This window comes from Myzus persicae, unplaced genomic scaffold, assembly GCF_001856785.1.
Source record: "Myzus persicae strain clone G006 unplaced genomic scaffold, MPER_G0061.0, whole genome shotgun sequence".
NCBI lineage: Eukaryota > Metazoa > Arthropoda > Insecta > Hemiptera > Aphididae > Myzus > Myzus persicae.
In genome coordinates, this window is record NW_019102099.1 from 1 (window position 1) to 12,517 (window position 12,517).

The following is a 12,517-nucleotide window of genomic DNA, read 5'->3' on the forward strand; positions in this document are numbered from 1 at the left end:
CTATAATATTATATTCTTGTAATTCCTTTAGTATAATAATTTAGTACACAGAAAATAAAAATATTAAAAATACTTAAATATTTACATTAATATTATGTATATAAGTAGTATTTTTATTTGTAAATTTTTCTACACATTGTTATAAATTAATTTATGACTATTTAACTATTTATAAATATATATAGATACTAAATTTTTTACAGGCTTGTATGAAAATTTAAATGAAAATGATCCTGTAAGATTTTCTGATATGAACAAGAAATTTACATTTGAACAAAAGCAGTATATTTTAAAATTAGGACCTTGCCAACCAAGTGCTCAAGAGATGCCTTTCCATAAATTTCCAAAAACCAATAACCTTAGTTTTCATGCCAAATGGTATACCAAAACATTACCCGATGGATCTGTAGGAACTCGTAAATGGTTGTCATATTCTATATCAAAAGACAAAATATATTGCTTATATTGTATATTATTTGGGAAATATCCTAAAAAAGCATGGACTAATTATGGTGTTTCTCGCTGGAAAGATGGAGTCTTTATGTTAGCTTCACACGAAACTTCAGTAACACACATTGCCGCTTCAATTGATGCAACAATTCAGGAACAGTGTTCCCCGTTGTTACCAGCATTGAAAGAGAAAAAAAAAATTGAAGTTCAAACCAATAGGATTATTGTAAAACAACTCGTGGACATAACATTATTTTTAGGAAAACATGGATTAGCATTTAGGGGACACAACGAAAAATGGTCTGATGCTGTTAGAGGAAACTTCAAAGATCTCGTTATTTTGCTAGCCGAGTATTCGCCAGTTTTGTCCTCATATATAACCCAATTAAAAGAAAAAGGAAAACATATGACATCTTTTATTACTTGGCAACGACAGAACCAACTTATTGATTCAATCTCAAATTCAATTTTAAAATCAATTGTACAAGAAGTGAATACTGCTAGAATATTTAGTATATCAATAGATACAACATTCGATATATCAAGGCATGAACAAGTATCTTTTGTAATTCGATATACCGATGAAAGCAAAGGTAAAATTGTTGAACGTTTACTTATGATCTGTACTACTTCATCCACTAATAGTCAGACCCTTTATAGTATTTTTCTTAATATTTTTGAGAAAACCAATATTGATTGGAAAAATAATTTGATAGGTCAATCCTATGACGGCGCAGCTAATATGCGAGGCGAATACAACGGTCTACAAGCAAAAATTAAAAGTGAAAATAATCAAGCTATTTATATCTGGTGTTGGGCACATCGTTTAAATTTAATTGTTGAACAAGGTATTAAAAGCTGTCTTGAAGCTGTTGATTTTTTTGGGATTTTGGCCAAAGTATATGATTTTATATGTAGTAGCAAAAATCGTGTATTTGTTTTTGAACAAAATCAAAAAGAACGTAATCCTACATGGCCAGTTCGTAGTTTGAAGCGTGTTACTACTACACGATGGAGTAGTCACTCTACAGCATTAAATACAATTTTAATCACATGGGAAGCTTTAATTGATACACTTGAAGATCTTCATAAATCTGAATCTTCATCTGACGCATCAACATTTATTGAATATTTTCAGACTGAACGATTTTTGTACACTTGTTTTGTATTTAAAAGAATATTTGGTTTATTAGATCCATTAAGTAAAATACTTCAAGCTATAGATACAGATCTTATCATAGCGTCAGAAATGATTATATCTAAGAAAAATCAGTTGTTGAAACTGCGAGATGAATTTGATTCAATTATTTTTGAGGTAAACAAATTTATTGAGGTTCACAGTGAAGAAAATTTCACTTTTACTCCTTTACCCCAAAAACGTCATAGGAAGAGAAAACGTATGCCGGGTGAACAAGCATCGGATGAGCCAACAACTGATCCTCTTAATAATTTTAAGTATCACACATTTTATATTGTAATTGACATTATAAGTAATGAGATTGACAAGAAATTTAGTGAATCATCATTATCAGTTTTTAAAGATTTATCACTTATAACAAAAAAAAGAATTTTAGAAATAAAAACTGATAATCATAAAATGACAAATGATGCATTTGAAAGTATATCTTTAATTTATCCAAACTTTTTAAATGCTGAATTATTAAAAACTGAATTCATGTGGCTTGTAAATTGTTTTTCTGATTTAGAAAAAACTTATCATTTACCTGAAAGCCTTCATAAGACTTATCTAATATCTGATTATGGCGACAATAATGATGTTGAATCTAGTTCTGGAGATGAAGAAGAATCTATAATATTACCTAGAAACTCCATGAATATTAGCTCACTATTATATATATTTCAGTTGTTTACTGATTCAAGTATAAAAGATGTATTACCAAATATTTATATGTTAATTAAAATTGGAGTCACATTGCCAGTTTCAAGTGCTTCTACAGAACGAAGTTTTTCAAAATTAAAACTAATTAAAACAAGATTACGTTCGACAATGGCAGAGCCAAGATTAGAAGGATTGATGCGCATAGCATGTGAACAAGATATACCAATAGACAAAGAAAATGTAATAAATACATTCGCAAATAACAGTAATCAATTAATGAATTTGTTAATTTAGAATTTATATGAATATATGATATAGGTAATATTTAGTAAACCTAATACATATTATATTATTATTACTATTGTTATTTTTATTTATTGATCTATTTTAGTATATTAAGTATACATTTATGTTTGTACATTATATTTTTATTTCGAAAATTATACTATGTAATTCAAGTTGAATTTATTCAGATAGATATTCTCTAATTTTTTAGTTATTATTTAAAATGTAAAATCATTGATTTTGACAGGAAAATTTCATATGCTTATAAGTATAACATATTATTTTTATAGTTTAAGAAACTAATTATTATAATATAATGTTATCGTTCATTTTTCTGATGCTTATGTGTATTGTATTGTATTGTTGATACAACAGTACTAGTATGTATTAATTACGTTTAAAAAAATATAGTTTGTATATAATTAGAAATAAATAAAGTACTATTTGAGAGTAACTAACTATTTACATTTTAGTAGGTCGTAGGTGGGTGGGTGGGTCTAACACTAGTATTTTTTCCCCATAACATGAAATATAGATCGGCGCCACTGGGCATCACTAAAGCATTTGAATTTGATGGATCGGTTATTGATATATCAGGTGAACTGCTAATTGAGCCTTTTTCAGCGACACCGGGTGGATAAAAATTGGGATCAGCATCAGAATCATCAATAATTGAAATATTAGAATCATAAGAACCGTCATCTTCATCTAACAACTGATTTACATTTATTTCTTCTCATGAATTCATTTTAATGTAAACTTGTAAACACTCATCACTCAACGCACTATAATATCATACTTCAATGGCGATCGTGTACGTACTAATATAATAAATATAACGTATAGAATATGTACCTACTATGTTGTTAATCAAATAAGAAAAACACAACAGTTATCGATATATAAATTATAACTAATCAATAAAAGAATAAAAATGGAAAATACGTGTGTAGATTACAAATACGTGTATAAACAGGCTAAAAATAGAGTGCCCAATGGCCCTATGAGATGTCCGGGGTCAGAACAACTCCCTCTTTCATAAGGGACCATTGAAAATATCACTGCTATAGCAGTAATGACACATTTTGGATGGTTTGTATATTACTGCTATAGCAGTAATTTTGAAAAATGACCCCCGACATCAACTATTCATATTACTGCTATAGCAGTAATATTTAGCAACTGTCCATCAACGTGTTAAAAATGTCTAACTAAAGAATGTTTGTATATTAAATAATAATGTATAATATGTCATATGGAATAGTCTATCTCTATACTCTAACAGTCTAACCTCTAAACTTCTATAATATATTGTGTTCTTATACTGCTTATAAATAATATTTGAACGTCGTTGTCCGTTGATAAAAATACTAATTGGTTATGAAGGTCCGCGATAGCGTGAACTTAAGAGAAACGACCGTCGATAACGATAAGCATATGAGTAACATAGGTACTAGTACTATTCATAAATAATATTTGTGTGTCGTTAATAAAAATACTGATTGGTCTTGGCCGTCCGCGATAGCTTTAATTTCTGAAAAACAGATAAACGAATAAAATAACGTTTCAACGTTTCAATACAACGCGACAGTCTACCGCGTGTCTTGTGACCTGTGCGTTATATTCGAGTGCGTTGTGTTATAATTTTATTGTTTGTCTCAAAGTTGGTTTTGTTATTTTATTTGCAATATGGAGAGATGGCTTAAAAAAGGAACTCTAAAACGTTCCTCTCAAGAACCTGAATATTTTGCGGTGAACTCAAGTCATATTGATAACCATAGTAATAATGAGAATGATACAAATGAAATCACCCCAAAATATTTTAAAAAATGTAGAAAGTATGATGAAAGTTACATATCATTAGGATTTATGAATAATAATGATAATCCTCAGTGCGTTATTTGCAGTAAAGTTCTCCCAAATAGCTCTATGGCTCCAGCTAAAATGCGTCGTCATTTAGAATGTGTTCACGGTGAACTTAAAGAAAAAAATGTAGAATTCTTTATTCGAAAGCGTGACGAACTATTAAAATCAATAAACTGTATGGTTCAAACCACAAAAACTGTGAATGAAAAAGCAACCGAAGCTTCTTATTTAGTTAGCTATCAGATAGCTCAACGCGGTGAAGCTTACACAATTGCCGAAAGTCTTATAAAACCTTGTGCTATGGAGATGGTAAAATGTATGTTAGATGAAAAATCTGCAAAAGAAATATCTAAAATCCCACTATCGAATGACACGGTAGCTAATCGTATCAAAGATTTAGCAGCCGATATACAGAATGAACTTATTTTTCGTCTCAAATTGTGCAAATTTGCATTACAAATGGATGAGTCTACCGATGTAGCTGGGCTTGCAATATTAATTGTCATCGTTAGGTATCAACACGAAAGCACATTATTGGAAGATCTTCTTTTATGCAAATCTCTACCAACACGTACTACTGGAGCTGAAATATTTGATCTTCTAAATTCATTTCTTGAAGGAAATGAAATACCATGGGAAAACTGCGTTGATATCTGTACCGATGGAGCAAAGGCTATGAGTGGTATAATTAATGGAGCTGTACAGCGTATTAAAAATATTGCAAAACACTGTTCTAGTAGCCACTGTATGATACATAGACAGGCACTCGCTGCAAAAAAGTTATCTGTTAGTTTTAAGAAAGCTCTTGATGAAGTCGTAAAAATCATAAACTTCATAAAATCTCGGCCTCTTCAAAATCGTTTATTCAAAATCCTATGTGAGGACATGGGAAGTGCACATACTTCTCTTCTCTTACATACCGAGGTCAGGTGGTTATCTCGAGGAAAGATACTAACTCGTATTTTTGAATTAAGGGACGAGGTACGTGCTTTTTTTTTGGAACACAATTTCGAATTAAAAGATCGATTTCTTGATCAAATGTGGCTACTTAAAGTCGCCTATTTAAGTGATATTTTTACAAAGATCAATGAGCTTAATTTCACACTTCAAGGCAGACACGTTAATGTTTTTACTGCACACGAAAAAATTCATGCTTTTAAGAAAAAGTTAGATTTTTGGAAAATTTGTATGAGCTCCAACGAGTTTGATTGCTTTCCTACAATTAAATGCTTTTCGAAAGAGGAAGAGGTCGAAATTAATGAAGTTTTCATTGAGGAAATTATTCAGCACCTCACTGGATTGAGTGAAGGATTCAACCAGTATTTTCCAAATGACCAACAGGTGAAATATAAAAATGAACTGTGGATTAAAGATCCATTTATTGTCAATACACGACCTCCAGCAATGTCAGCAAAAGAATATGAAACCTTTATTGAATTTACATCTGATTCATCGCTGCAAGAAAAATTTAAATCAATGCCATTAGCAGAATTTTGGTGCAGTTCAAAAGATGAATATCCTCAATTGTCACAAAAGGCCGTGTTGGCACTTTTACCATTTGCAACCACGTATATGTGTGAAACGGGGTTCTCTACCTATATATCGACAAAAACAAAATACCGCAACAGACTTGATGCCGAACCTAATATGTTATTACAACTTTCATCAATAAAGCCCAATATTAAGAATATTTGTAATAATAAAAAGCAATTTCACGCATCTCATTAAGTAATTATTGTTAAAGTAAAATTATATACAATTTTTATTATTTTTATTATTTTTTTTAACATATTTTTTAATTAAGTACCTTTAACACAATATAAGTACATGAAATAATTATATTTTTTTTTGCAAATAATTCTAACAAAAAGCTTAAAACCTAGAAAACAAAGTAGGGGTTCCACGATAAAAGTGGACGTCAAAAAGGGTTCCACGGATAAAAAAGTTTAAGAAACGCTGCTCTATAATATTGTTACTTTTTTTTACGTACGCTATTATATTATTATTTTTCATTTATTCACGAAAAACATAAATTTTCATGTACACTATCTTGTATTGACTTAAAAAAAAAAAAAATGTCTAACAGACAGTTTGAAAGTGGAGCATCCAAAAGACGCAGAAAAAATATACAAAACAATGAATTAAAAAAATATAAAGGATTAATGAATAACTTTGTATTCATCAATTCAGGTAAATATACAATTTTCAATTTTATACAATCATACATTTTTCAATTTGTAGATATAATGAGCTAGTTTTTTTAAATTGCAAAATAAAGATCATAAATAGTAGATAGTTATTTTATCTCAATCAGTTTATTGCTGTAAATTAATTGAAATTTTAGGTAATTATTATCAATGTAATTTTCTTATTTATAGAAGTAGAACTGAAAGCACAAGATAACCCTGAAATTGTAGTTAATGAATCAATAAAACTCCAAGGTAATTAATTATTGTTTATGTTTTTATTAATTGTAGTTTTATATACCTAATATATTTAATATTTAAATGTTAGCTTAGGTAAACTATAAGTAAATCATAAAAATTATGATTATGATACTTCAGTTCATTCAGTTAGTTAAAAATAAAATAAACATACTAAAACTAAATCACACCAAATATTAACATTTTTCATGTAGGTTCTTTCAATTTTTTGTTTTTTTAATTTTTAATTTATTTATTTCTGATATAACATTCATATAATAACAAGTATATAATAAATAATTTTAAAAATAATAATTTTTTTTTAATAATAATAATTTGTAGGCCTGTGGAAAATTGCCGCACTTAATTATGGTAAAATAAAATTTAATTAAGTAGGTATGCAAAAAAAATTTTAATTATATTTTAAATACAAAAACATAATAATTAAAGTTGAAAAATATTAGAAAAAAAAAGGAATTATAAAATGTTTATACTTATATACATTCTAAATGTCTTACATACTAAATTATTTATTAAACGATTGGTTTACGTCAACATTTCGTTTTTGCAAATGCGTCAATTAAATCCTCGCAATTTAATTCTTGTAACATTTCATTTTCTATTGAGAATAATGCTAAGCTGTTTAACTTCTCATAAGTTTGAGTGGACCTTAAGTAGTTTTTTACACGTTTGAGGCATGAAAACGATCTCTCGGTAGTACAATTGGACACTGGTACATTTACGAAAATTCTTAATGGAGTGTCAACATTTGGAAATATTTCAATATGTAAAGATTTTTCTCTCAAATACTGACACAGTGTGATTGGAGTTAAACTATCGATGTCAATATCCATATTACTATTCAGTAAATAAGATTACAAATGTAAGCATTCTGACGAAAAAGTATTATCCAAATCATTCGGGTACATTTTTTGTAATTTCTCAGCGGACTCAACAATTTTCAAAGAATTTAAAGATGTAATTTTTAGTAGTACTTTGAATAAATCACAAAACGTTTTGTAGGACTGGTGTCTTTTTTCAAGTTGAAAAAATTGGATTATACTATTATTGTCAATTGTTATAAATATGTACTGAAGACGCTCACTGGCCGCTCCGCCGCGGCGTGAATATTCAAAATAGACGGCACGCGGCTGTAAGAAACTATAAAAATAATAAATTCGAATTCTATTTTAAACCAATTCCATTGTTTTCAATAATTTAAAATAATCTTGTAGGCTGTTGTAGTTATTAGAGTATTTTACAATAACAGACAACGATTTAATAAGTCTTACCAAGTCAATATACAATGCCATCATTATCAAAAAAAAAAAAATCCCTTGAAAAATATGCCACCCCTCAAAATTTGCCGCTGTAGGCACGTGCCTATAGTGCCTGCATATAAATACGCCACTGCTTTTAAGCAAGCTTGTGGTTATTTAAATATATAAAATTAAATTAAATGTAATAACACATTTTTGTAAATACAATAGACAATTATAGTGTTTTGTGTCTTAAATTGATACCTACATATGAAGTTGTTGTACTAAGAATAAATTATACATTATAAATTAAGGAAAACTTTGAATACAATAAACTTTTTTGTATTAAATAAATCACAAACAGGAGTTAGATATATAGTTCAATCAAAATATAGTTAAAAATTAACTGAAATTTTAGGTAATTATAATTTATAAATGTAATTTTTTTATTTTTAGAAGAAGAACAAAAGGTACATGATCAACCTGATATTATAATTATTACTAATGAGGAAAATGTTTGCCAATCAAAAAATACTCAAAGTAGTGTACTAATTTTTTGATTATTTTTTTTTTAAATATATAAATTAGTATATTTTATTTAGGCAGTGTTGAGCAAAAAGTTGAAAGTAATCATGAAAATATAGAAATTGTTAATGAGTTATATGAACATGTAAACCAAATTAATAAAAATGAATCAATGGAAATCCAAGGTAATTTATTGTTTATATTTTTATTAATTGTAGTTTAAATATAATTTAATAAAATAAATGTGATCCTGCTTTATAAATCATAACATTTATGATTGTGATATTTCAGTAAATTAAAATAATAAATAATAAACAAACATACTAAAACTAAGTAACAAGAAGAATCAAGAAGTATTTACATTTTATTATGTATTGGTTCTTACTTTTTTTCAAACAAAAGTGTTAAATTCTTTACAATAAACATTTTAGTATTGAATACAATAATAAAAAAACCATTAGTGATAGGTACCTTCAGTATTATTTTGAATTTAATGGTTTAATTTAATTTATTCAGGTCTGAACTTACTTCATGATTATCCAACTGATCAAGCACATTTTCTTGGAATAACATTAACAAGTGTAATCAAAAGATCTATTATAGAATATGGACCATGTAGACCAAAAATTGAATTTCCTCGCAATGAAGACAAAAGAAAATTTTCAGTAGAATATTATTATTTATCATCAAAATCTGGTAATCGTATTCCTCGTACATGGCTTTGCTATTCACCTATCCTAAATTATGTTTATTGTGAATCATGCTGGCTTTTTGCTGACAGACAATATATAAATTATGTCTGAATAGATTAATGGAATAGATAACTGGCAACATCTTTCTCAAAAAATATTTAAACATGAAAGTTCAATTCAACATATTGAATCTGTAAAAATTCGATCTCTGTGGACAAAGAATAAAGTTTTAGATAGTCAACTAGAAAATCAAGTATCGGAAGAGGCTGCATTCTGGAGAAGTGTACTGGAAAGAATTATAATGATAATTTTACATTTAACTAGTGGAAATACTGCTCTTCGAGGAAATGAAGGTAAATTTAGCTCAAAAAATCAATTTTCCGAAGGTAATTTTTTACAAACCGTTAGATTAGTTGCAAATTATGATCCCATATTGAGCAAACTTATTAATTGTGAGAAAAGCAAAATCAAGTATCTGAGTCACACAATAGTTGATGAATTAATTGGAATTTTATCTTCTGATCTACTCAAAACTATTTGTAATGAAATAAAGTTATGCCAATGTTTTTCCATTATAATGGATTCTACTTTAGATATAACTAAACTGGATCAGCTGAGTGTTATTATTCGGTATACTGTCATAAATTTTGAAGAGAAAAAACTAGAAGTTAAGGAGTCATTTGTAGGTTTTTTTGAGTTAAAACACCACGGAGCTGCTGATTATACACAGATGATATGTGAAATTCTATCAAAACTTGACTTGGATATTAACAGATGCCGTGGACAAGGTTATGATGGGGCATCAGTGATGAGCGGAGTCCATTCTGGTGTTCAAACTAGAATAAAAGAACTTGTTCCATCAGCTTCATATATCCATTGTTGTAGTCACAATCTTAATTTAGTAATATCTGATGCAGCCAAATGTCATAGTAAAGTATTGAATTTTTTTGACACAGTTCAAGCAATTTTTAATTTTTTTGCTAGTAGTGCGCCAAGATGGGCTCTTATAGCATTTGGACATGATATTTCTATTAAAATCCGTACAAAAGTTCTAAAAAAAGTGTGCCCTACTAGGTGGGAAGCTCGACATGATGCAATATTTTCCTTGAAAGAACGTTATATAGATGTACTTAAATCGCTGACTTACATTATTCTTACTAGTAATAAAACATCAGAAAAAACATTAGCCAGTGGATTAAAAAAAAAGTTGGAAACATTTGAATTTATTTTGATTCTATGTATGTGGGAACCAATTCTACGTTCTTTGCGTATTGTATCAAAACGGCTACAAAATATAAATATGGATTTGGAAGCAGCTTCAAACATGATACAGATGGCTGTGACATCAACTCAAGATATCAGAGACAACTACCAGCATATTTTAATTATTGCAAAAGAATTATGTAAAAAATGGAATATACCAGTCACATATCCCAATGAACGTAAAAAACAAGCTGTAAAATATTTTGATGAAATAGATGGTGATCGTAGACTTAACACTAATGAAGATAATTTTAAAGTTAAACATTTTTTTCCCCGTTATGGACTCTGTTTTATCACAATTTGTAGCTCGATTTAAAGGAACAAATGAGGTAGTTCAAACTTTTTCATTTTTAAATCCTACTTCATTTGTATCAAAAACTGAAAAAGAAGTTGTCAATGCATCATATGACTTCATATTAAAGTATAGTAATGATATCAGCACAGATTTTACCCGACAATTATTAAGTTTAAGAACTAGTTTACAAAAACATCAACTTAAAACTATTAAGAACTTGGCCATTTAAATTGTTGAAAATGATTTATCCATTATATTTCCAGATGTTTTAAGCGCATGTGTAATATTTATAATAATACCTATTACTGTTGCAGAAGCGGAGCGTTCTTTTTCTAAATTAAAAAATAATAAAAAACTATTTGAGAAACTCAATGAGTCAAAATAGACTAAGTAATATTGCAGTATTAAACATAGAAAGAGAAAGAACAAATGAAATAAATATATCACAAATAATTAATAACTTTGCTAATATTAAATCAAGAAAAAAAAACTTTTTGAAATAAATGTATTTAAGTATTAAAAAGTATTTATAATATTGTTCATTTTTATTTTTGATCTATTTCAAACTTTTTATATTTGTTTCCTTTCTATTTTAGCACAATGTTAAGAATACAGTCATTACTCATTATTATATTAATTATTAATGATTTCGATTGACTCGATTTATGTTATACTAGTATATATTAATACTTCATATCTAAGAGGTATAGCTGTATAAGTATGGAAATAGTGAGTGTAATGTGTATTTCATAACTTACGACCTAACAATTAAGGTAGGTACTAATATTTCATGATTTTAGGTTATTTAATATTTCAATATGTATTTAATAAATAGTGCTATGTCGAAAATTTTTTTTTTAAGGGGCCTCAAATAGGTAGTCGCACCCAGGCCTCCTGAGACTTAGATCCGGCACTGTCCAGCGTATTAAGTTTCAATAACAAATCTAATTATTATATACTTAATAGTGAAAAGGCGTTATGCGATTTTTATTATATTGTATCATTATATTTATCATATATTTATTTGTATAAACATCGTATATACATATTTACACCTTTTTTCGCCGTGTAGGAACTTACATATTATGTACCTGGTCTTTACCGTGTAGGAACATACATACGTGATACCGATATGTACCTGCTTCTTACTGTGTAGGAACTTACATATGTCCGTGTAGGAACTAACATATTATGTAATTGTTTACCTGCTTCTCTCGTGTTGGAACTTACTATTCCCCGTGTTGGGATCAGTTTTTCAATTTTTAAAAAAGTGATGTTTTACATTTTTGATTTTTAATAACCATTAAACATTTTCGATGTTTAAAAAATCTTAAATTTCAAGTTTTTGGCAAATCAAACATATACATATTGATATTGTCTAATTCGATACGAGAATTCAATTAATATTAATATTTTTAACAAAAATCTTGCCGTTCCTCAGAAAAACTGCTCGCTAGTTAGATTTTAAAAATTTTTATTTGCTTTTTTTAAGTTCATATTTGGATGAAATTACATATTAAATCAAGAATAACGATTCTAGCTATTTTGCTATAATTTAAAAATATTATTCATGGGTATATGAAACCTTTAGTGTATATTCTATTTTATTCACACAATGA

General features: G+C 28.1%; 3 protein-coding genes across 3 annotated transcripts; all 3 read left to right on the forward strand.

The window, feature by feature from the left end:
* Positions 1-203: 203 nt before the first annotated feature.
* LOC111031266 (zinc finger MYM-type protein 1-like) lies at positions 204-2,584 on the forward strand (the record flags this gene model as incomplete). The annotated part of the gene is made up of 2 exons (XM_022311140.1): positions 204-1,940; positions 2,025-2,584. Coding segments are annotated over 2 exons (2,297 nt in total), but the record flags the coding sequence as incomplete, so codon positions are not given.
* A 1,680-nt stretch (positions 2,585-4,264) lies between these two features.
* Positions 4,265-6,169, forward strand: LOC111031249 (zinc finger BED domain-containing protein 5-like). The gene has a single exon (XM_022311120.1). The coding sequence runs from the start codon at positions 4,265-4,267 to the stop codon at positions 6,167-6,169; it is 1,905 nt and encodes a 634-aa protein (XP_022166812.1).
* A 347-nt stretch (positions 6,170-6,516) lies between these two features.
* On the forward strand, positions 6,517-11,127 carry LOC111031250 (zinc finger MYM-type protein 1-like). The gene is made up of 7 exons (XM_022311121.1): positions 6,517-6,631; positions 6,820-6,882; positions 8,580-8,663; positions 8,726-8,833; positions 9,165-9,313; positions 9,456-10,827; positions 10,910-11,127. The coding sequence occupies exons 1-7, from the start codon at positions 6,517-6,519 to the stop codon at positions 11,125-11,127; spliced, it is 2,109 nt and encodes a 702-aa protein (XP_022166813.1).
* Positions 11,128-12,517: the final 1,390 nt, after the last annotated feature.

What these genes read in the sequence shown, in the direction of transcription:
- LOC111031249 (XM_022311120.1), top strand. Translation starts at nt 4,265, where the DNA reads ATGGAGAGATGGCTTAAAAAAGGAACTCTAAAACGTTCCTCTCAAGAA.
- LOC111031250 (XM_022311121.1), top strand. Translation starts at nt 6,517, where the DNA reads ATGTCTAACAGACAGTTTGAAAGTGGAGCATCCAAAAGACGCAGAAAA. An exon ending in CTTTGTATTCATCAATTCAG is followed by an intron (nt 6,632 to 6,819) that starts GTAAATATACAA and finishes TCTTATTTATAG; the next exon opens with AAGTAGAACTGAAAGCACAA. An exon ending in AAGACAAAAGAAAATTTTCA is followed by an intron (nt 9,314 to 9,455) that starts GTAGAATATTAT and finishes ATGTCTGAATAG; the next exon opens with ATTAATGGAATAGATAACTG.